This window comes from Erpetoichthys calabaricus, chromosome 8 (genome assembly GCF_900747795.2).
Source record: "Erpetoichthys calabaricus chromosome 8, fErpCal1.3, whole genome shotgun sequence".
NCBI classification, from domain to species: Eukaryota; Metazoa; Chordata; class Cladistia; order Polypteriformes; family Polypteridae; genus Erpetoichthys; species Erpetoichthys calabaricus.
This window is the reverse complement of record NC_041401.2, coordinates 73925113-73951582: the sequence shown is the minus strand read 5'-3', so window position 1 is coordinate 73951582 and position 26470 is coordinate 73925113. Positions and strand designations below refer to the sequence as shown.

General features: G+C 39.2%; 1 protein-coding gene across 3 annotated transcripts in view; it reads right to left on the bottom strand.

Moving 5' to 3' along the window:
* LOC114656546 (dynein axonemal heavy chain 9-like) overlaps positions 1-26470 on the bottom strand; it is a 247958-nt gene that overhangs the window by 126225 nt on the left and 95263 nt on the right. For all 3 annotated transcript variants that reach the window (XM_051930715.1, XM_051930717.1, XM_051930716.1), the window contains exons 18-24: positions 24863-24976; positions 20443-20625; positions 18941-19100; positions 18296-18444; positions 15575-15792; positions 10459-10587; positions 6460-6657 (exon numbers count right to left, since the gene is read on the bottom strand). In XM_051930715.1, the coding sequence (XP_051786675.1) occupies positions 6460-6657; positions 10459-10587; positions 15575-15792; positions 18296-18444; positions 18941-19100; positions 20443-20625; positions 24863-24976 (1151 nt within the window). The remainder of the gene's footprint in view (positions 1-6459; positions 6658-10458; positions 10588-15574; positions 15793-18295; positions 18445-18940; positions 19101-20442; positions 20626-24862; positions 24977-26470) is intronic.

Here is a 26470-nt window from a genome sequence, read left to right as displayed (position 1 = left end):
TATACAATATGTACAGAGGTCTTCTCCATTCTGTCCTGTGTTGTTCTCCACAAGAATGACCTTACCTGCATTTCTCCTGGTGCACAAACGGCAGATCGACACTCTGTAAGTCAACTCCAGAGCTTAGCAGCCTCTGACTAGGCTGAGCTGTTATGGTGTGGGAGGTGTTAAATAATAGGAAATGTAATGGAGTCTCCACAAATAAGGAAGCAAAAACAGGGAAGAAAAAAAAAACGTTTAACATGCTAACCTCTGCCGGGTTTGATTTAAGATATTTTGAGTAGAACTAGTATGGACATTTCCCAGGCAGGTTTAAGCTAAAATCAGTCAGACAGATCTTTTCATCATTTTATACTGGGAGCAAAAGGCTTTATTACTGCAGACACTGCCATTGTCTTTCTTTGTTTCCTGTGAAGCACTCATCAGCTTTGTAGTGTTCAGAGATGGCGAGGCTCCTTGAAGCAAGCCTTCTGATCCGTAGCGAGATGCTGATGCACAGAGAGGTGCCTGACAGCAGTGCTGATTTGCTCTTGCTTTGTGGTTTTGGGAGACTATTAACGTTTTTCCCTCATGTTCCCTAGTACAATATCATTTGAGTGTTACTAAAATTCCCTCAGCGCATAAGAAGGCTGCATCAATTATTTCTCTCATTAGCACATTCCGCTTATATTGCAAGGTGTCCACTTTTTCATACAGCATCACAGAACTATCTCTCTTTCACTTTTAATTAAGGATGGAAACATGTAACACTTTATGCTTCTCGTACAAGGCCCTTACTCGCTTAGCCTCGGGCCCTTTTAAATAAATTGAACAAGTCCTCCCTTATCAACATGCACATCGACCATTCATACTGCATCTGAAGACCATACAGTAATGAATGATTCACCACATTCAGTAAAAGTGCCGGAGCTGCAGCCCTTAGCCTGTGACAAAGGCTGCAACACAAATATAACCATTCTTTCCTGAAAATCATTGAAAACATCGATTCTGGGTCAGCAGTGCATCCAATCAATCAAATTTATGCTTGTTGACCAGAAGATTATTACATAATTTTTCATTGACCTTGAAAATAATTTCTTTTAAATTATATTATATCTCTTCATCTTTTCTCACTTTTAAGTTAACAGTGGCTAAGACATTGTAAATTCATAGCTGATAAGCTCATAATTAATTGGCTGACTGCACTGTTAGCCCTGAATCAATATTTTCCTACATCATTCCATAAACAACACTAAATACAATTAAATCAGGTTGTGTGAAAGCTGACAGCCTAAATCTGTATACACACTGCCACAGGAAATGAAGCATGAGTTTTAGTTACCAAATACATTAGTGGCTCTTTTTGCGGACCACATGACCTTCAATCAAGCAGGCAAACCATGTTTTACGTAGTGTCTTTCACTGTTATTACCACAAGCGAGGTAATTCAAGACGCAGACACTGTTGTCATGTTTAAGGTATGTTTTTTCCCCAGTGCTAACAGTTGATGGAAGAGTACAGCATAAATGTTAGAAATTTCCAAAGTGTGTTTGATGAAACTGACATGTTAAGTACCTATTTAGGCAGGTTGTTACGTAAGTGCAATTCCGAGAGACAGCGAGTTATAGCTAAAAAGCATTTAGGCAGCTCCAACTCATTTTACATCATGTCTTTTACTGCCCAGTGAAATCAGTTTTCTTTATACTCCTGACAAGCCCATAGTTTCACTTGGGGCATGTCTCTAATATACAGTATGCAATCCGACTAGAGTTTCACGTTCTGAAATTATGAAAACTTCCCATTCAAGCCATTTCTTAAGTTGATGATGTAAAGCTGGTTGCTTTTCAGTGTATTGCCCACCCAGTAGGAAGTATGCCTTCAATACTGCTTTAGCCCCCTGTTATCAATCTGCACTATGAGGCAAAGTGGGATACTGCTTCCAGCCCTTACTTTATCTGTATTTTAATCCTTTGTGACATTTCTGTGTCATTGCTTCTGACAGCTGTCGTATGCTCTTTCTTGAATAATCTATTAAAGCACTTTATTATTATTTCCATGTAATGGACCCTGCAGAGGATGATGTAGTCTTTCCTCTTTATCAGCTTATTTGTTCCACTTGGTATAATCTCACTGGACACACAAACACATTTTATTTATCAATTATTGTGGCAAGTGCAATTTTCTATGTTGTGTGCTGGGCAGGTAGCATCATTTCATGACAGGCCCACCGAATCAACAAGCTAACTAAAAGGGCAAACCCAGTTATAGGACTCACTCTGGACCCCATGGAGGTCATAGCAAAGGAGAGAATGAAAACAAAACTGCATGTCATTATGAGCAAAGTTGTACATCCTCTCTCTGACACACTAACACTGAGGATTTCAGCCAATGAATTGTTTGGCAGAAGTGTGTCAGGAAACGCTACTGGGGCTACTTTACTGTGTACCAAAAGAAATATATCCATATAATGCCTCAGTGGAACTGTGACAGCCAAGTCAGATGTTTTCTTTCTTTTTAATTTTCTTCCTTTAAGTCATTCTGATGTGTGATCAGACTACAGTATATATAAACATGTATATAAACATGTATGTTTCTCCATGGGGACAAATAAAGTTTTGTCTATCTACCAATCCTTCCAGGACTGGTTCTATCTATGATTATTTTCCATGGGTGCTTCTTTAGCAATACACACTACCAATGCTGGACACATTCAGGCTGGACACTGGTGGCTTGCTCAGTAACTCTGCTATGATGCCTAGGGACAGCTGGGTAGAGGTGATATATTCAGGTCATTGTGAAGCTGCAGAATGGAATCTCTTTTAATCACAAAAGGTAAATTTTATTTTAATTTCTATCTGTCACATTAAAGGAGGTAAATCTCTTCAGTAGTGTCCCCACTCTGGGAGTAGGGTTAAAGAACACACAAATACATATAAAGCTCAGTTTCATTCACTTAGAAGTGACATGTCAGCAAGAAATTGTAATTTCTCACTTTTTGCATATGTGGGGCAAGTGGATTCATTATATTCAGTCCTTTTAATAAACACTTTCATTTAATTTCTTATTGAAAAAAATGGTTGCCATGACAAAAGCCTGTACAGTAATATGACTGGTCTCGCCAGATACGTTAGGATAGATAGATAGATAGATAGATAGATAGATAGATAGATAGATAGATAGATAGATAGATAGATAGATCCTGCATTACGTACTTTGTAATTATTCATACTGTACATATTATACTAGCATTTTAAATAATATCTGCTCCTAAGTCCTTGATGGTCATTAAGTTAAAAAGTTGTAGGTTTTTTCTGAGTGTCAATTAAGGTGTCCCATACCTTATATATTTGAAATTTGTATGGCACCATGGTACACATACTAGTTGTAATCAATGTACACCATATAAACTACAAACCTATACACCAATTCAAGTGCACTGGTGGTTCATATAATCTAGCTCTATTACTAAAAATATATAAATGCACATTCACTAGTAAGCAATGTGTACATAAAATTTGTAGTTTAAAGGTTGTTTTCACAGTAATCGTAATAACAGTTAATTCCAACATCAGCTACTTCTTGCTCTGTATATTACCATATGTTGAGACCCATGAAACTTTGACTGATAACATTAGTGGGACAGGTGCCCTTAAATGTTTCCAAAGGGGGCTACAAGAATGAGACGGTGAAAGCTAAAGTGAGATCCTGCACATGGTTGCTGTGCTCCCTCTTTCTCTGTGAAGGTAACCAGAACAGAAACATCTACTGCAGGATCCCCTGCCTCCCATCATCAAGAGGAACCAGTGAGTTTGCTTTAGGCATGTAATGCAGTTGGGATGTGACATTGGCAGAGTGTATTTCTCTCCTGGCCTGGCAGCATCTGGGAATTACCTGTAGGGGTTGTAAGTTGTAGCAAAGAAAAAAGGTTGTTTTTGTCTGTTTATTATAGCTGTTCCCTTGACACATTTTTAAAACAGAAACGTTTTTCATATTTTAGTAGTAAATGACAAAATGTAGGCATAAACTATACAATGTATGAAGCCTGAAGTCCAAAGATCAAGTAAACACTTTCACAAAAGGTTCAAGGATGATACAACAGCTTCCGTAGCGTAGCAGTAAGATTTGCTGACTTGTAATCAAGAGTCCCCGGTTCGATGCCCACTCACTCCTATATTTGCCGTTTTCAGTAGTGAGCTGCTCCTTTGTTAATATTATACAGTACACACATACATTTGGTTTGCGTCTATAACACACGGTGTGCATTTATAGGACTTGTAAAAGTTACCGTTATTTTTACTTCTCTCTAAATCACGATCACAATACATACTACCTCCCCCCCAACCCAGGGATCTGACGCTGTTATTTTTTATTTGAAAAGGAATAACTGGAGATGTGAGTGGTGTTTTGAGACAATGGAACTGGACATTCTTTCATCTGGAGGGATAAAAGCTGACACGCAAATGCTGGCGAATCTGCCTTCTTTGTATCTCACCGTCACTTGATTTTTTTTTTATTGAGTGTTCCTGCTTATTCTGAATTAGTGTGCACTTTATGGTGTATGATGTCAAAAAAAACACAGACGTAGGTATATATGATATTTGGAATTATTTGTTTAATGACCTTTATAGTACATTTAGGAAAACTTTGTGGCACGGGTGCAACATTATTCATATTCATTCACATAGCATCGTGCGGTTTGTAATCAGTGACTACGTGTTTTTTTTCCTGATCTTGCCAGTCCCCACATGTTGCTGTATGCTGTTTCTTTTGTACTCCAGGACATGCAGAGGATAGAATAGTACAGAGCAGTAAGTTCAGCGCTATATGCAATCATCAGATTCAAATGTTAACTGTTTATACACACGCAAGGATAGTCTTTCCTACATTTACAACGTGTGTACCTGTTACAATGTACACGCTTCTCTCTATGCTGTGGTTCCTATTACACACCTGAAAGAAAGAGACAATATATGTGAAAACATCATCACACTAATGCAATATTATTTGAAAACGAACAGCGTCAGATCGGGTGTGGATTTATGTTGGCGCTATTACTGAAAGAAAAAAAGATCAACATGTGCGTTGATCCTGCAGCACTGAATAAGCTCACGCGCTCTAACAACCCCCCCAAAAAGAGCAGCTTACTACTGAAAACGGCAAATATAGGAGTGAGTGGGGATCGAACCAGCGACTCTTCATTACAAGTCAGCAAATCTTACCGCTATGCCACGGAAGCTGTTGTATTATCCTTAAACCTTTTGTGAAAGTGTTTACTTGATCTTTGGACTTCAGGCTTCATACATTATATAGTTTATGCCTACATTTTGCCATTTACTACTAAAATACGAAAAACGTTTGTTTTAAATCTGTGTTTACACAGATTACTGTAGAAACGGAACACACATGAACTGCGTGTGTTCCAAATAGCGATCTATTATTTCCACTCTAAAACTCCAGCACTTCAGTCACTCCTAGATAATCAAACAAGGCATGAGCTGGGAAAACTTAGTGAATGTTCTGCGGTAGTGGGGGATGGAATAGCCGGCTGCTTGCTGCTCCTGTTAATCGGCACATTTAGAAGACAAAAGAGAGCTGAGAACGGTTTTAAGGTGGGCCGGATCTACAAGTTTTTTCATAGACTCTGGTAATTCTAGTGTTAATGTATGCAAAGTTAAAGTAAACTTATGCAATTATAGTTTCCTCACATTATGAGAGTAGAGGTCCTTTAGTTTTGAGCAGTGAAACTAGCTAAGCTTAGTGCCTCAGTAGTTAGTGTGGGGATGATAATTCTCAGTGTGGAGAAAATATTTTTTAACCCCCTGTGTTTTTGTGGGTTTTCTAGCTTATCATCTGACCTCATAAATATTTGCACGTTAGGATGTCTGGCACTTCTGAATTGCCTAAGTATGAGTGAGTATGCGTGGGTCTGCCCCATAATGTAGTGCCAAAATACTCAGGGTTGGCTCATACCCTGAATTTGATACTCAGGCATGTTGCCTGCAACTCTGCAGTGGAATAAGAAGGTTCAGAGAATGGCTAAATGCCTAAACTGAATTCAACATCCATTTGAATTCCCTGCTATTAATCTAGTTTTGTTTTCAGTGTGGGAAGCCAAGGCCCAAATGGTTGGGTGAGTTAAGTAGCGCATATTCCTTTAGACTATAATTAAGGAAACTTCTGTCTTGAAACAATCTACATATCTGCATGGAAACTCAAAATAAAATCTGGAAACCCATGAAATATACTGGGTTTTTTTTTTCTCTCTAGCAAACTGAAAAACATGTAGATGTCCACACTTGTTAAAGGTTGAAGTACTATATTAACTGGCAAAGCTCCATTGGAATTTTGATCATTATAAAAAATATGCTTGAGACTTTAGCTCAAACAAACTCTTAAGAAAAATGTGTAAGAAAAATCTAAAAACTGTGGCATTAAGTAATTCTGAGTTACAATATATGGGGAAAAATTAAAAATACCAACCTGTCGACATACAGCTCCTGCAGCATCAAACATCTGGAGGAAGTCCTTCAGGGTGAAGTAATATTCTCGTGCCAAGCTCCTCAGTGCCTGCAGGATAGAATAAAGCAGAGCTCCTCGCTGAGCCACCGGAAGTAGGCTGTTCCTTAGTTCTGCCAGTTTTTCCCGTTGAGAAGCCACTTTCTGAAGCCTGTCAGATAGCTGCACCAGATGGTAGGACACAGAAAGACAGCAGTGAGCATCCCTGTATTTTTTATTCTATAAATCAACTCGGTTGATTTTCTAATTTACTATCATTTTGATATGCTAATTAAGGGCACAGTATTAGTGAACTCTGCACCATTTGCCTAAAACAAAGACATACAAAAAGTACAATCAGCTACTAAGAATGAAGGATGGGTGACAGCACAGCAGTTATCTCATAGGAAGAACTCCACACTGTGCAGTAACCAGCACAACATGCTAGAAGGCCAGTGTCCTGCTTTCAGCTGTCATTGAACAGGTATGGCTCAGGAATTAAGTATTTAAATTTTTTGTTTTTTTAATTGGCAGAATCAAGAGATTTATTTCAAAAATCAAATTTGTAGTTAAAAGCAAGCTTGTAGAAACCCAATCTTTCCTAAAGCCAAATTAAAAACTGCACAACAATACCTTAATATGATGCATCTACAGAATCTAACATTTTTTGTCATGATTTCCTCTAAAGCTTTTAGTAGTTTTTTTTTTTACTATGATGAAACACTTCTTAATTACAACTACAAAATTAAATGGAATAGCCACAGTTTTCAAAATGGCTTTTGTCAGCCACTTCACTTATGGGATGTGCGGATGCACATAAACACGTGTCAATGTCAGTAACGCATTGGGGCATACCCAACTGGCAGCAAACAAACAAAACAAAACACAAATAAAACAATGTTGTAAAATTCATTCAGTAGGCACAGTGCTATTCTAATACGTCTCTTGATCCTGACATCTAGCAAAGGTTTGAGCAGGATGAATGAACACAAAAACATTTAGAAGGACAAATGATGTGGAGCTTTAGTGCATATACACACAATAAAACATGTGAAATATTAGCCCCCCAACACCATTCCCCATTCCCACCACTGCAACGCTGCAAAAAATGCATGTGCAAAAAGCTAGACAAGAAAACTTTAAATGGGAGCTGTTTTGCTTTTATTTAGCAAAAAAATCTCCCAATAGAGTAAATAAAATGTACTTTTATTTGACAAGATTTCTTAAATTAAGATACATAATTGTAAACACAATTTTTTTGATAAGTCATTAATTCTTACAATAAGGGAAACAAGATTTAATGTCATGATATAAAAACTTTTCACTTGCTTAGATTTCAATTTTTGCAGTGAAGTCAATCAGAAGACATTTTTAGAATTAAAGGAGCATACAGGACCACAGCATTGTTCACAGATGTCTTGTCTTTGTTACACAACCCTAAGGAAGCAGCAGGTCAGTGGGGTCACTGATTCTAGTGGCTCTTAATACATGCAAACATAAAATAGCATTCTCAAACCAAGTTCAGGGAACCCAACTCAACGGTAATGGACGCAAAGCAGGATGGAGTGCCAGCCTACCAATTGTCAATTCACCTAACATGCACACCCTTGGGATATGGAGAGGCTACTAGAATACCCAGAGAATCCTTCACAAAGACACAGGGAGAACACGCAAACTCCAAACAGACAACAAACAGGCATAGGATTTTAATGCATAACAATGGATCTGTTAGACAGCATTGCTAATAACTGCACCACTATGCAATCACACATAGAATACTCATATACACTAATATTAAAATTTAACTTTGGCTTTGTTCTGTACAAGTGCAAGTTAGATATTCAGTCAACTTACACCATGTGCTCCATAGCTGGTACCTCCTGCTCAGTTTAATGCTGTGTATTTAAAAGTGTGCATCCATTTTTTTTAACAAACATCATTTCACAAATTCATATGTAATCAAAATTCAAAGTGCTTCCCAACAGAGTGCAGTTAGCAGCTACTAATGTTTCTCAGATGGTTGCTTCTTTACAGTCTTCAGTTAATGTGGGTAACTGTGCCTGAGTACAAAGCATAAAAAGCACTGCACAAGAGGTAATCCACCTGAAGCTAAGAACATTTAGGTCTGGCCAGTACTTGGATGGGAGACCATCTAGGAAAAACCTTGGGTTGCTGCTGGAAGAGATGTTGGTAAGATAATCAGGGGGCACTTACCCTCTGGTCTGTGTGTGGATCCCATTGCCCCAGTGCAGTAACAAGGACACTGTGCTGTAAAAATTGGTGCCATCTTTCAGATGGGACAAAAGAAACAAGGTCCCGACTCCTGATGTGATCATGAAAGATCCCTGAGCAAGGAGTAGGTTGTTTCCTGATGTCCTGGCTAAACTGCCCACCACGGCCTGGTCATAATGGCCCCCTAATCATTCTCTGTCCCAAACTGGCTAACTATCTCTCTCACCCCTTCACCACCAAACAGCTAAAGGGTGCAGTGCAAGTGGCAAGAACGGCTGCCATCACATCCTCCAGGTAGATGCTACACATTGGTGGTAGTTGAAGTGGCTCCCCACTGTCTATGGAAAGTGCTTTGAGTAGGGTTAGAAAAGTGGTATATAAATGCAATTAATTAATTATTATTAATTATAGATGGGGGCGGCACAGTGGCACAGTGGTAGCGCTGCTGCCTCACAGTTAGGAGACCTGGGTTCACTTCCCGGGTCCTCCCTGCGTAGAGTTTGCATGTTCTCACCGTGTCTGCATGGGTTTCCTCCCACAGTCCAAAGACATGCAGGTTAGGTGGATTGGCGATTCTAAATTGGCCCTAGTGTGTGCTTGGTGTTTGTGTGTGTCCTGCGGTGGGTTGGCACCCTGCCCGGGATTGGTTCCTGCCCTGTGTTGGCTGGGATTGGCTCCAGCAGACCCCCACGACCCTGTGTTCAGATTCAGTGGGTTGGAAAATGGATGGATGGATGGAATTATAGATGGTTAATATTCTTTGCATAACCCAGATTTCTAAATTTTGGGGGGCGTACACATTGCATTGTTAGTTCATTGTTATTATGAATTACATTTTCCCCAAATGTATACATGAAATACACGTGCTCTACAAATAAAATGCACTTTTATTAAATGCTGTACCGTAGTATATTTTTGCTGGCCTTGCATCAGTCTAAATAACAGAATTAAGTGGATAAAAATTGCAAGCAGGCACTTATGGGCTCAGGCTATTACTGCAGACTTAAATGGGTTCTATTGGAGCTCCAGAATTGCTTATATCATTACATCATAGGTGGCCTAAAAGTCTTGTTTAGCTAAACCCAATGGAACTGTACACATGATCTGGGGGCAGTACAATGTCCAAGGTGAGACTTCATGTGTCACTTGTTACATTAAATGTGTGTTGCATTTCCTATTTTACTAACTTCATCATATAGTATGTGTATATGCATGCAGTAACCAGTTTTGACCATTTTGCCTTATTGTTATTTTGAGTAAAGTGTAAGCTGCAGGAACAGGCAAATGAATTAAAGTCAAAATTAATTAAAACAGCAAGCAAAACAATTAAATTACATTATTACAGACCTTTCCTTTGCTACATACAACAACAGAATACAATACAATACTCTAGATACTAGTGCTGCTTCTGTTGTTGTCTTTAGAAACCCTTGTAAATCAGCACTAGTCTTATCCAGGCTTATCCTCGGTACACTAATTTAGCTCGTTAGGAACTTTCAGGCTTTAATTGACATGCACTCAGGATCACTGGTAAATATAATTGTTCGGTTTCTACTTTAATTAGCAGCATTATCAAGGGACACAGTCACACCTGTCTTGTGTGACATCACATGCCAAGGTACAGAAAGATATGTAACGAGATTAATTAAGTAATTAGGGTCCACATGTAAAAATGTGTATTAATTAATAGCCCTTAGCGAGAGCTCAAAAGAATAAAAATAAACTCTCATTTGATAGGGCTGCACTACTTACCAGCCTCTGTTTTCGATAGATGCTGGCCAGCTTTTCTGTATTCAAAGGTGAAGATTCAAAGCACTCACTGAACTTGTGCTCCAACTCCTCCAGTGCATTCTGGTCACGAAGAATTGTTTTGGACACTTTCTGTATAACAAAAGGAAAAGACATGATATAGGATTGGGATGTCTTGTGGACAGCAGAAGAAAGACTATGCTAACACAGTCCTGACACTTATTTAATTGTCATTGATACAAGTAACTGAAAAGAATGTATCAGTATTGTTTGTTCATCATACAAAGTTTCAGATAAACTGTGTTATAATCACTACTCAAACAAATACATTGCAGATTAACAGTCATCCAATATATGTCCTGTTTTAGGGGGCTTACTTGACTTTTTCGGCAAAAAAACATATGCTGCAAATGTTTTAACACAATTTTAAGTGACAAAGTATATTTTTGTGAACGAAAATGACAATTTATACATACATTGTACCACACAAGCAATTGGGAGGCAGGTAGAGGGCCTGAATAATAATAGTACCACACCAGACCAGGGGGTGGCGAGCTGCACTAACTCTTTCTCTCAATCTTCTGCAGACCACCCATGGGAAATCCCACTAGGTACCAGCACCATTGATGACATCATTTCCGGTACTGGGCCCATTGATGACATCACTTCCATAACCGGCGCCATTAAAGATGTCACTTTCATGCCCGGCGCTATTGAAGACATCATTTCCGGTCCCGATGACATCACTTCCAGTTCCGGTCCCAAAGATGTCACTTCCTGTGCTGAACTTTAAAGCCACCATGTTCTCACTAACAAATCAGTTCTGTTTTGGACATTGAACCAATCACAACTCAACAAAATTACCCAATTTTGCAGCCAAGGCATAATATACAGGTGGCTGCCCCAAACCTTTGATGTTTCCTGAGTCTTTTTGTGACAAACATATATATCTATATTGTCACAGGTGGCTGGGGGTGGTACCCAGCCAGGACACCCCAGAGGACCAGGGGAGGGCTTACGCCTCCCCCAGACCACGTGGAGGCGACCGCCCTGGTGGCTTTGGGGACCATGGGTACAGTGCTTTGAAGCTCAGCCCTGGGGGGGCCCGTGGTCACCGTCAGGGGGCGCCCCGATGCATACGGAGCCCTGGACCTCAGCACTTCTGGGGGGAAGAGGACCGGGGACACCCGGAGTGCTTCCAGGTGCGCTGCCGGCACTTCCGCCACACTGGGGAGTGCCAGCAGAAGATTGTCTGGAGGTACCTGGGAGGCACATCCGGGTGGTCATAAAAGGGGCCGCCTCCCTCCATTCGGGGGCTGGAGTCGGGAGGTCGAGTGACGAGGTCTTGGAGGAGGAAAGGAGGCGAACCAAAGAGTGAAAGAGGCATTGTGTTGTTGGCCAGGACTTTTGGGGAAGTTTGGGGTTGTGTGTGCACCTGTAAATAATAGTTGTGTAAATAAACGTGTGTTGGGTTGTACAGAACAATGTCTGCCTGTCTGTGTCCGGGCCGAGCTCCACAATATATATATATAGTGACCACAAGGGGGCACCAGAGAGCACTAGAGGTACAGCAATGTGCCACATGTTACTAGAATAAAATATGACAATTTATACATACATAAATTATACATACATACACCAATATTTATTCCTTGGTGGACCTTCACAGACCTCCTCCTCGTAATGTGCCACAATGATATAATAAATTAATACAATAAATCACCAAGTCTTCCTCCTCTCCTCTGCTGAGTGTTGCCTACTGCTTCCCGATTCTAACTTGCCCATGTGTGGCAGCAGATTTCATTTTATGCCAGACCTGGGACTTCCATTCTGTCTCCTCTAGGAAGCACTTCTGGGCCATAGACAAAGTACGGTGGTCCTCCCCCAGCAGTGCCCTCTACCAATCCCCAGGGATGCACTTCTGGACTCCATTTAATAATAATAATAATAATAATACATTTTTTTCATATAGCGTCTTTCCCATGCTCAAGGCGCTTTCCTAGCAGCCCTGCAGGGGTCCTGACATTGTTCTCATTTGAGGACCACTACCACCTAGCACATAGGGAATGGACTCATTCCCAAGTTCTGACTTCCATTGTTCCATCCATTATATTACACCAGCTGGGCACAAAGTCATCCCTTCATATATAATTGTCACACACATGTCTATGGGAGACGGTTTACAGGCTCAAATACTGTAGTTTTTAAGTGAAACCCGGGGTATGCGCTGTCATCTGATCATTTCTCCTTTTGTCCCTCTGTAGCCCAGCTTAAGACCATGCCTCTCAGTGACATCACTACCATTTCACCCACTGATAATGACACTTCCGTCACCATGTGATGGCATCACTTCCAGCACATAGAATCCATCTACCTGTCTTATCAGTTCCTGTTCCGGCCTCCTTGACTCCACCACTTCTTGTATTCCACTGTATTTATAGTCCAGTTTCATCATGTTAGTCAGTCTTGTCTTGAACTTGTGTGTGTGAAAACGTATTTTTCATTTTTGCCTGCCTTTTTTTCAAGTATACAGGGTGGTCATCCTATGAACCTTTTTCTGTCTATTTTATTACTATATTTATATATATACTAGGGGGGTTGGGCTCCGAAGGCACAGTTGCAGCCAGTCTGCTGCTCATGCTGTGAAGAGGTGGGCTGAATGCACCCCAAGGAGATGCAGTCACTCCTCCAAAACCCCCTCTTAAATGGGGATACAATAGGAAACAAATACAGTTTTTTTTTTACCTCCTCTTTGCTCGATCAGCTGCTGCTGCTGCTGCTGTGCCACATGATATGCATCTCACGCAGCGCTTCGAACATTTAAAAGCCTGTACAGCAGCTTTCCTACTCTTTACCTTTTATTTGGAGCCCTGGGTTTGGTTAAATCTCTTGGCACTCTTGGTTAAGTCTCATCTCGCGGGATTTTTAGTTTATAATTTAAAAACGGAATAAGAATCTGAAAATCTAACAACATCACATTAAAGTTCGATACATTCTGAAAAGAATGATACCAAACATATATATGTAGGTTTTAAAATAAGCCCAATTTAAAGTGTGACAAAAAACTTGACATAAAAAGTCACATAAAATTGTTACACAAAATCATTTCACTTTTAGGCTTAGGATTTTATATATATATAGAGTAGATATATATATATATATATATATATATATATATATATATATATATATATATATAAATATATATATATATATATATATATATATATATATATATATATATATATATATATATAGTAATAGTACAGTATAGTATATGTATATAGTAATAGTACAGTATAGTATAGTATATATATATATATATATATATATATATATATATATATATATATATATATATACAGTATATATATATATATATATATATATATATATATATATATATATATATATATATAGTTATAGTATAGTATATGTATATATATTTAGTAACCTCCTGGAGGTACTGCAACTCCTCAAACCCAAGTCACAGTAATCTTCAGCATGTTCTTGTGATAAAATAAAGGATTTTTATTCACAAAAGCCCTTTCTTTACAACCAGGTCTCCAAAATAAGCCACAATAATACAAAACAAATTAATTCTTCATCCTATTCCACCTCCTGTTGAGTGTTGCCTACTGCCTCTTGACTCTGACTCCCCCATATTGGGGAGCGGGCTCTCTTTAATGCCAGACCTGGGAATGTTTCTGGTACCACATCATATCTACCGGGAAACAGTTCTGGGCCATTAGAAAAGTAGGGAGCTCCTCCTTGACAGCATCTCCTATTGGCATATAGGACCCCAACAGGGGTGGACTTCTGGAATCCATATCCCAACCACCCCTGTGGCCATCCTAACTGGGATGCCATGTGAGGACCACTGCCATCTGTCATATGGGGAATGAAACTTCTCCCAATTCCCAGCTATTGCTGGTCTATCCATTAATTTATACCTACCAGGTACAAAGTTTTTTTCTTGTCCAGTTGGCCAGTTCATATTTGTGAAACAAACGTCTACATATATTATTTTTTAACTTCCTGGTAAGATAGTTTGGAGGGGAGGGAGGTGTGACAGGGGACTGGGTTAGTGAGCATGGGACAGGAGTAACATAACAATTTTAAACCCACTTCAGGGTCTCAGGGGTCCAGGCATGTAGCAGCAGTCAGCCTTGACTCACATTGACTCACACATCCACAATAGACTTGCCAATTAAGCTAATCAACGATGTGAAGGACAGTCCAAAGCTTGTCTAAATAAAGTATTGGTGCTTCTACATTAAGGTTCAGTGGGGCACAATCCCACAAGATGCTCACCAGATGTTGCTGTTGTGTAAAATAAGGTGTAAGCTTTCCTTAGTAACTTAATTTATTATTTAAATGTTTATAATAGACCTCAATTGTATCTTTGTTTTTCAATTTTTTTACACTTTTTCATCATTAGCTCCATGTAATTTCCTTTCTAGAAAAATATTGCTTTTTTAGTATGTGAATTTACAAATCAAGTAATGGTGCTGCAAGGCGGTTCCAGCCCCTGAGGCCTGTGTTCCAGTGATATTCTAGGTTTACCCCCAGGTGTTTGCGCACAGGTGCAATGTAAACTCCCAGTTTGGCATCAGTAGCGTTGGGACTTACCCTTCATTCTCCTCTTTAAAATAATGGCTACTTTTTTTTGTTGTTGTTGTCTGTTCACAATTTCGAGTTGAACTTTTCCCACTCAGGGCTATACGGCTCAAGCCAGCAAAGAGCTATGAAAAATCCACTATTTGTCCCTTGAAGGAATAAACCCTCTAAAAATAATATTTTTGATATGTTACTTTGTAGTAGTGCCAGAGAGAAAAAAATTCATCTTGTGTTCTTGTGAAGAAATGACATATTGAAGATTCCACATATACATATTGAACTCCACAGATCCCTGCAGTGACCAGGGGCCTCATGTATAAAAGGTGTGTACACACAAAACTTTACTCTTACTTATTCAAGTTAAACACAGAGAGCTGGAGCTTCACCTAGGCCAAAAATGGCTATTCTCTGCAGTGCGCCACTGCAGCCTCAAGGACAGGCTGCCTGCCATATACCAGTGTAGCTGGACACATCTAAGATTTAGCGGGACCCACTTTACCTTAAACTCTTCGTACTGAGTGGGATGGAGAGCTGCAAATATCCTGTGCAGTAGAACATCTTTCAGAGTTTCTTCCACTTCTGTGTAGTTCAGGAGGATTGTCTGGCAACTTACGTCAGGACTGATTTGTTCTTGTGTTTGGGCAACACTAAGGTAGAGTTTAAAATGACTGGAACACATCACTCTGCGGCCTTCTAGAGTTACTACAGATGAGGAGCCTATAAGGAAAAGAAAACAGAAAGGTTTACACCATGTTCAGTTTTGGTCAAACACAATCACATTAAATGGTAACAAATCCATCAATTCCGAGAAAGCCCATTGGCTGCTCATGTGCACTGACGTTATGTTTACTGTAATATTTTGCTTTGTAGAAAAGCTTTGAAACAGAGCACTGGTTGGGTCAAAATAATTAAACTTAACTCTGTTTGACAAAATCTTATATACCTGACCCAGGACCGATGGAATTTGATAATGTGGTAGACAAATTTGACTTCAACTTTTTCATTAATTTAAATTAATGCTAATACTTAAACAAGTGTCTCTGATTAGGTGCTACACTGTGCACATGTAACAGGGTACATTTTCACTGACACTCCTGTCTCAAGTTGTTTCCCCACTTCTAAATGAACAGAAGCCCTGCTACCTCCTCAGAATGAAAATTAGATGTCGTCAACAGGCGCTAGAAAAAATATTTTTTCTCTGTGCTGTCTGTTCAGACTTCAACTACTTACTCTTAACAAGCACTCTAAAATCTGTGGACACTGGAGGGCACTTCAGTTCCTCAAACCCAACACAGACAGGCACAGGTCACAAGTTTAAAACACAAAATGTTTCTTATGGGAAACTCTTCCCAAAGCGTTTCCCACCACAGCTACAAGTATGTAAAAGCACAACAGCATGCCAATGGTGTAGCTAGGGGTGGGCAGAGGGGGCAGTCCACCCCGGGCGGCACATTTTTGGGGGTGGCATTATTGGCCAAAAGGCTCAGTACGATTCGTGAGTAAACAGCAGGGTTCAGAAAAATATCCCTCATGAATGAAAAAAGTTAAATTCTTTGATTTTTATCCACAAATGCTTCAAAAATAATTTTCAGACTGTCCTTCTGTGACAGCATTAGACACAGAAGTTGAAATTTATGAGGCAATAACAAAATAAACATAAACATTACACAATAATAATTTCTAGGAAGATAAACAACTAATTTACAATTTATAATTTTGTTTCGTTTTCAATCCAAATGCGTTCTTACTCTGCACAGAAAACATCCCCACCTATCACTTGTACACTACACTGGTTCTGGTTTTCGCAGTGTAATTATATTAAACTAACAATCAGAACACAGCTTATCAGTGTGTCTATACTATATTCTTGTCTAGTTGATGCTTATAAATAATTATATGTGAAAAATGATTGCTGTTTCTCTATATATGAATGGATCTATGCAAAATTTATCTTAATGTTTCTCTATACGTCATTTTAAGTTTTCTATTTAAATAGGTAACATATTCAGATATGTTGGAGGGCGGCAAATTGAAGCACCGCCCCGCCCCAAGCAGCACGAATTCTAGCTATGCCACTGCAGCACACAATTATTCTTCTTTCTCTCTCTTTGTCACTGCCTTCTCCGCTCCTCCCAGCAAGCTTTGTCCACCTTCCACCTGACTTCGGCTCTCAGAATGAAGTGAGCCGGCTCTTTTCATACTGCTCCTGGGAGTTCTCCAGGTGGATTATTAGCCAGATTTTGAATCACTCCCAGGTGAGGTGGAAGTCCAATGTAGGGCTCTGCAGAGTGCAGCTAAAGGAGAAGTCCATCTTCTCTAGTGGCCAATCAGATTTCTGACTGAGATGGCATCTTCTCTTTGCAGTGAGCTCACTCCATTTCAGTCTCACTACATTTGCTCCTCTCACTATACAAGCTAACATTTGTATTCATGTAACTGAATAAAAGTCATCAACTGCCCGAGACAGCACAATTTTGCACAAGGTTACCCTTAGCTGCACTAACACAGTTTTAATAAAAAAAAAAATCATAACATGTAATTTAAAATCTGTTTATGCACTTTTTTATATTCAGTAATTGTTGTTGCTAGCTGAACAAAATTTTCCAAAGCTTTCCTCTGAAAGATTAGAAGTAATGCTGCTCCTCATAAATTATTTCCACCCACCTGTATATCTTTCAGATGTTAAACACTATAAATTGATCAGCTTTGTTATTTTGGATGATATACCATAAATGTGTGCTGCCACAGAATGATCATTGCAGTTTGCACAGACAGTCAGTGCTGTCTCAGGATGAAATAGGTTCCAGTATCTGGGGGATATCAATGCAGTATTCTCAGAATGTCTGTTACTAATGTAAGGGCAAAGTACAATGACTACTGAAGGATGTACGTATACTGCATACTGTGCTCAGCACATTGCACTTCTATGCTTGATATTCTGAGCTTGATGTTCCAGTTGATCGTTTTCTCTTCCTTAAATAGGGAACATGACTCTTGCATCCACTAATCAAAGTATATTTTAGTTTAAAGTAATAATAAAGCTATCTCCGGCTGCATAAAAGGGCAAAGTATCCTAATCAAATATGAAGATGGCCAATTGATCTGAACCTCTGATTAAAACAAGTAGCTCATAAGCCAGGAAGTGTGGGTGTATTTTACCTACTGCTAATATGAAAAGATTCCTTATGCCTATTATGACATAAAGTGCTTTCCTACTAACCCTGCTGGCGTTCCTCCTCGGTGACTTGATTGCAGTGTTCAATGAGCGGCTGAATGACATCCTCCCAGGGCTTAGTGTAGCTACTCAGAAACAAACAGCATCCTGACTGCATTGCTTTCTCAATGGAGAGAATGGTATCTGCATCTGGCCTAATGGTAGGTAAAAAGAAAGCATAATGGTGAATTTTAATCAGAAGAAAATTCCAAATTAATAAAACAGAGTGGACCAGCTCCATCTATATTTACTTATATTTTAAGGTATTGTTAAATTAATGATATGCTGACTTGACAAAAACTATCTCTGAGATGGCTGCATCTATTCTGTGTGACAGCTGGATGACTCCATGATGCCAGATGGCTACAAAATAAAATTTGACTGCAAGAAGGTGTTAGCATCAAAGTGACACACTCCTTATCATTGGACCTATGATCACTTTAACAGGGGACTATTTCCCATAACTGATTGGGAATATATAAAACTCTGCCATTCAGACATTTCTCATATTAACCACAATTTATTATGAAACTCTCATCATGATCAACAGACAGCCTTATTCTGGCCTCCATAACTACAATTGAGAGACTTGTGACAGTGAAGATCTAGAGCACACATAAAATGCAAACACATCTTGAAGAACACCCTCACCCTCCACTGAGCCTGAGGCTGATGTCTGATGCATCTCCTAATGTCCTCTTGAGCTCCATAAACCATTTATCTGCTTCGTCGCTAGGATCTATAAGTAACGGAGGCATCTGCCAGGATGAGAAAAGAATAGCAGCGTTTTGCATCTGATGGAGTGTCCAATCTAAGGGGGGAGAAAAAAGGAAGAAATCCAATTATATATGATGGTAGTATATCTCAGCAGACTCCCCAGAGGTGCGCTTGCCAAATAGCGTTCAGGTTAACTAAAAGTAATACACTGTCAGATGAAGAGGTGGGATGAATCCCACACATCTCCCAAAATCTAATTATCAACGGCCAGTGTTCCTTCAAATTTAATATGAGCAGGCTGCAGGCCTGGTAAACAGCCATCACGGTGTCATGAAACTAGAAGCAATTTTGAAAATGCAGAGAAGAAAATGTTGTGCCTTTATTAATCCTGTCATTGGAAAACTGACCTCTGGGAGTGTGGAAAAACAATAGTATTGCCCTCTAGTAATTATCTTCAGCACATGGCATGTTTGGTGGCTTCTTTTATCGCCCAACTCCTCTTCTTCCTTATTTCATTGGTCTCCAGATTCCGCTTTTCCTTGTGTCTCCCTGCAATCCGTCTATCTTCATTTCACATACCGCCACCCTCAGCACAGACCTCTTTATGGTATTAAATAACCCCCATCCCAAATCATCCATATTCAGTACTGACTCATTTTGTCATATAATTGTTTTCTCCCACCATTCACTATACAGTATGTTATAAATATATTTTATTATTTTGCATTCATTTTAGCATGATTGTTTAGTTTATGGCCACTTTAAGAGAAAGAGCTGTCTGTGTGCTGTAAGTAATAAAACCCATCACTTCATGACACCTAAAAATATTTGTTTTAGGATGAGAAGGCAGTTATTTAGCCGAGAAATCAATACCCAGATAGGGAGAATATATATCCATCAATCCATTTTAAGAAACTCTTTAATGCCATTACAGGATAGGAGAGGACTCCAACTTGGCAACACTGGAAGTAGGACATGAACCTCCAACACTGGAAGTACTTGGAGAAGAACTATGTAGACACAAGAGACCAGGAAAACCACTCAGACAGTAACCAGAGTAGGGATTGAATCCAGGCCTCTTGAGATGTGAGGCATAAGCAGTAACTTCTAGATGGCATAGTATTAGCAGTGAAAATCTATTGCCAAAAATCTTTGAAAATCCTTTATATTTCAGTCAGTCAGTCATTGTCCAACCCGCTATATCCTAACACAGGCTCACGGGGCCTGCCAACACAGGGCGCAAGGCAGGAACAAATCCCAGGCAGGGCGCCAGCCCACCGCAGTCCTTTACATTTCAGGACATTCAATTTACCCCATCTTCTTAGTCTAAATATAAATAATAAAAAACAACATTTTATGCAACCATTTACCATGCATATACCAACCTCTGGCTTGTGCATGTATGCTAATGTGAAAAAGAAGTTTGCAGTGCTCACCTTTTGCCAGCCACTTCTGAACCTGTTGTCGACCCACAAGCACCTTAAGCAGATTGTTGCTATAGTCTTCATACTGCTCTTCAGTGATGAGAGGTATAGGTGGGTCCTGAGAAAGTGAGCTAAGTTCACTGCTCTCACCATCATCTGGATCTGGGTCTCCTGACTCTACTGCTTGATTAGATTCTTAAAAAAATGGAGAAGAGTAGGCTTTAGTCTCTGACAATGACCTCCAGCTGGCCACTTTCATATTGGAAAGTTTAGGTTCTTTACAGCTCAGGTGACACCGTTCATCTTAAACATTGAGATAAGTTTGACTTTATTTTGCATTCACAAAAGTATAAAAAATACATAGCACAATTAGATGTTCAAAATAACAAAAACTAAAGTATGATATCTCCTAAGCTTTGTAAGTGACCATGCTAAACCAAACTTTGTGCACTGGATAGCACAAGTGATAATGTTCAACTTTACCACTTACTATGTGTTGTAAATTAATAAACTGGGAGATGTAGTTTAAAATTGTAAACCATGGTCAAAATTTCATTTGGCATGAGTTATCATACCAATTTTATATAAATACAGTACCTCCTTAATTTACATGACAGCAGAATGGTATCCCTATCTTAGGTCCGGTTTGGACACCCCTGGCAGTGCTGGGTAGTTTCATTCAAGCTCTAGCTGCTATTGCTCTTTTACTATTTTCAGCCACCAGTGGAAGTGCCAGTCTTTCTTCATCTGTTTTAGTTCTTAACTCCTTTGTAATTTACAACTGTTTCAGACACTTAAAAGCCCACTCTCAAGCACAACAAAGGTTACTGTTTTTATAAAGCCAGTGGAGGACAAAGTGAAAAATTCAAAATGCTGGCAGCTACTGTGACTTAGTTACTTAAGGCATAGGACATTAATAACAAGGCAGCAAGTCCAGTCCCCAAAAAAAGAGTAAATCACTTAGCCTGTCCGTGCTACAATTGTAAAAGTATACAGTATGCATTGTAAACATCTGCAGCTTTGTACTTAAAAAGGACTTTAAATGGGAGTTTAATACAGAAATATGCCATGCAAAATTTACACTGTTTGTTAAAAAAGCCCCAAGTTTAATGTGGTTCTTAAAAGATGTCCAAACTGTTGGCACAGGTTTGAAAAACTGTGTCTATAACAATACTGTAGATTCCGGAATATAAGCCGAAAATTTTGTCCTAGATTTTTGGCTTGGAGTTTGGGGGTTGGCTTATGCAACAAGTATCGTTTCAGATTCAAGATTTCCAGCTCAATGCCGGTTTTGCCGATGAATACGGAAGTAATTAATGATAAAACCACAGCGCCATCTTTCAGATGAAGAAGTAACTTTGCATGCCTGTACTTTAAATTAAATAAAGAATTTATTCAAAAAAGTGTTTTAGTTGTTGATTTTATTAATAAAATTTATAATAAATTATCGGGAAGTTTAAAATAAAATACCGACTGTAAATGTCACTATAAAAAATCCTTGAATGAAGAAATCGCCAATCCTCTTACCGCTGCCGTACAGTAATTAAGATGAATGAGTATCGTAATTGAATTTAAAGATTAGGATTAGTAAGATTTGATGAATAATTAGTTACTGTTCAGCATAGTAAGGTTCGATCCATTATGAAACAAAAAAAAATAAGATTTTATATTTAATATGTAATTATAATTTTATTTACAATGATCCCGGGTAAATTATTATACAATAGCACAGAGCAATTTAATACTGTTCACAAATAACTTCATAACAATACATAATTAGTAAACTAATTGATATGAATTATTAATCATCAGTTGAATAACAATTATATTGTCTTTGAGACACAATTACCGCAGGTATATACACAATCGCTGACTAATTGTCATGGTTCAATCACTATGTAAACACTGAAACACTCGTATACACTAATATATATGAATTTAATACTTACTACGCACTAAAATCCATTGAATTCCTCATCATCACTATCCTCCCCACCGAATAACACATTCCAGTCCTCTGGACAAATCATATCATCATACAAGTTGTACTCCTCGGTATCGTCGATAAGTTGGGCGAGAGGCACATCATCATCATCCTCCCATAACACATCATCTTCCGTACCGTCCATGGCATTACTGATGGAACACTTTTTGAATGATTTTATCACAATCTCCGGTTTGATCTCAGCCCACACCTCGACAATCCACTCGCACACAGTTGCCAAAGGTGCAGCACGCATGTTACCAGCAGCGGTAAATGTCTGCAACCCAGACAGCATCCAATTGTTCCACTTTTTGCGCATTAAGTCCTTGAACGGTTTGTTCAGGCACACATCCAAAGGCTGAAGTACAGAAGTTAATCCACCAGGAATAACTGCTATGTCTGTGTTAACTTTATTTAACTCCGACTTAACATCGTCAGCTAAATGTGACTTAAACATATCCCACACAAGAAGAGCACGTTCACGTAACATCCCACCAGGATGACGACTCCACACTTCTTTAATCCACTTTTTACAGCCATCCTCATCCATCCACCCTTTCTCTTGAACATGAACAACCACTCCACGGGGAAATTTCTCCTTCTTTGGCAACATTTTTCTTTTGAAGATCACCATTGGTGGTAACTTTGTCCCATCAGCAAGGCAACATAACACAACAGTAAAATGCTGTTTTTCATGACCAGTTGTCTTGACGAACACAGTCTTCTCTCCTTTCTGGTTAACTGTCTTGTTACTAACAACATCAAAAAACATAGGCGTTTCATCCATATTTGCGATCTTTGTGAGCGGGTATTCATGTTTCTTTTGGTGCTTAATGACGAAGCTTTGGAAGGCAGTAATTTTATCATCTAAATCTCGAGGAAGCCGTTGAGCCATCTTCGTTTTTGTTCGTAGGACAAGACTGTGGCGATTCATGAAACGAGTGCACCAGGATCTCGACGCCTTGAAGTCTACAGCATCACCTTTATTCTTCTCAGCCCATTTTAAAGCATGCAGACGTATCAGGTCATGAGTGACGATGTAACCAGATGCACGATGTTCGTTAACCCAAGTGACCAGTTCTTCTTCCAGTTTCTGCCATTTACAGGATCGACCATGGTTGGCGCATTTAGTTCTCGGCATGGCTTTTAAAGATGTTTCAGCCTTCTTCCATTCTCGTACTTGTTTCTTGTTGATGCCAAAGTGGCGAGCTGCTGCACTGTTATTTGATTCATTAGCAAACTTTACAACTTTCAACTTAAATGTGCTGTCATATTTCATACGTTTTTTCATAGGTGTAGTCATCTTTTTTTTTAACAAAAAATTTTATGTATTACCATGTATATTTTTATTCACCAATAATGTTTTTAAAAATATAATACTGGTATACATAAACATTTATTGCGTATTTAAGTTAATCAAATTTATAACGAGTCTCCAGGAATCCACCCGCCGATGTACCGTATTTGCGTATATAGTTTCAACACAAAGTTTTCATTTTACCAAACTTCTCCGCAATCACTTCCTGGTTTACTTCAAAAATGCCGGCAGTCTCAAATTCTCGCCGATAAACATGATAAATATACCTGAAAAGACACTTTTAAGGAAATTTAGAAAATTTTGCTTGGAGAAGGGGGTCGGCTTATATACCAGTCATCGGCAAATACATGTAATTTAGTAGGTAGAAAAGGGGGTCGGCTTATATACCAAGTCGGCTTATATTCCGGGATCTACGGTATTTATGTTTTCTAAACCTACTTATACAAAGCAGGGTCTTAGGGCAGCTGGAGCCTATCCCAGCAAGCAATGGGCACAAGGCTGGAGCAACCCCTAAATAGTGTGCCAGCCCACTGCAGGATGAAAACACACACACACACACATACATACTGTATGTGTATACATACATGCAGCTAAAGGGCTCAAATGAAGGCAATTATACACCAGACCAAGGAATGGCAGAGTGCACTGATCTTTTCTCTTTTTCATCAGTAGACCAACCACGGGAAATTTTGCTTGGATTTGATGACGTCACTTCCAGTTTCACCCCGAGGATGTCACTTCCCCTGCCTGACTTTAAAACCGACATGTTTGCCTCTCTGTTTGTTCGTTTTTGGACTGAGATCTGTTAAGACCAGTTTAATGTGAACCAAACCTTCATCTTTGGCAACCATACTTCAAGTATATATATCAAGGATTAATTTAATATCACCAATTCACCTAACTTGCATGTCTTTGGACTGTGAGAGGAAACGCATGCAGACATGTAGCATGAGCCCTAGCTTCCTTGTTGTAAGGCAGCAATGCTACCAATGTGCCACCATGCTGCTCTCTCTCTCTCTTGCTTTATTCAATCTAACCCTAAACCAGCTATAAAAAGATCAAATGTTTGCCATGTTAAAGAAAAAAAAAAACAAATGTAAGTGCCACCCGCCCCCAGGAAATTTCAATACCTTGCTGAGATTGTTCTATCAGGCTTTTGCTGCTATCAGTTGTCACATCTGTTTCCTTTTCAGCTTTGCCATCATCTCCCTTGAAGAATTCTATCGAGAAATCAATTATTCTCCCTAGAACCAAGAAGAAGACAGAAGGAGGTGGAAAAAAAGGTTGTGTATGATTTAATCACCTCCATCAATACCTCTCTGAAAACATCAGCAATTGCAGCTTTGAATATTGATTGGGACATTAAATTAATATCTGCAATCCTGCCGCCTACACAAAAGTGACAGGCTTCCCCACTTTAATCTAGTATGAAATCTAGTTCTGTGGCATGGTTGTAAAGATTAATGATAACATGTCAGACTGATGTAAACAGAGATAAAAATCAATGCGGAGCTTCCCATCACGGCAATGCTTATTTATTTATTTTTTTTTTACCTACACTACTGTGAAAAATATCACTTTAATAGGCTTATTACCGATTACCCAGAGAAGACGTTTGCAAATTTGAATAAAACTCCCTTCACAGGCCATCACTCAGTCAGTCCACTGGCACCCTACCATGTCGTTGATGTAATTCCAACAAGAACAGCTGTCAGGTTTTAAATGCTATTGTGAAATTTGTAATTTACACCACTCCATATAGTAGATGAGTTTTACAGTCACCTCAGCTTCTCAGTTTGGCACACGTAATGTCTGATGGGTGGCTGTCTAGGTTTTCGTATCGCAGGAGTGTAGCTATCAAAGATAAATACAAAAGTGCTCTCATTAAACTGTTTGCTTGCCGGGATAATGAGAAATCATTAATTCAGATCTTGTGGAAGCAGAAAAGATATACTGTGGAATGGTGTGCCTTTACTTATCTTTCAATCTTAATGCAGGCTGATATTTTGTCAGTAAACAGTGTTAATCGAAGCAGGAATGCTCTTGAAGCCAGAAGACATGCCCTTATAGCCGTATCAGTAGTCAAACGGTGGAATGCATCTATCTATGAAGTGCAATGTTCTCCTTCAGCTCACTTTCATTATTTTTTTCCCCATCTACTACATATATATATATTTTTTTTTTTGCAGACACAGGCCTAGCAGAAGAAAATAGCACAGATAATTAACAGTGACTGGCTGATCACAATCTCACACACACCAAAAATATTACTAGGAAATGCTGCGAAATGATGCAACTTCTGCCAGGTGGGAAAAGCGACTTATGGGCAAATATGGAATTCAAATTTAAATTATTTTCTTTTATATAATGTCCATATGCAACAATCTTTTTGTCATATCCAACTTCACTTTACAGACCTGTGTGAGCACTAAATGAGCACATAACGCAGTGTTCTCTCTTTGGTTCCTGCAACAACAGGGCTGTCCAGATCCACATTCTGTGTCTCTCCCTTTTAGCTTCATGTGCACTTGCTCTGTCACTCATTCTCATTTCCTCTGTCACTTGCCCTCCTTATAAGAAGAATGTGTATGCACACTTGAGCTTACTAATTGCCGCTGAATACCAATGCTCTTTCTGTATATTATAGTCAGTCAGTCAGGCAATTGCTAACCTGCTTAGTCCAGAACAGGGTCACAGCAAGCATAGGGAGCAAGGCAGAAACAGACCCTGGGCAGGAC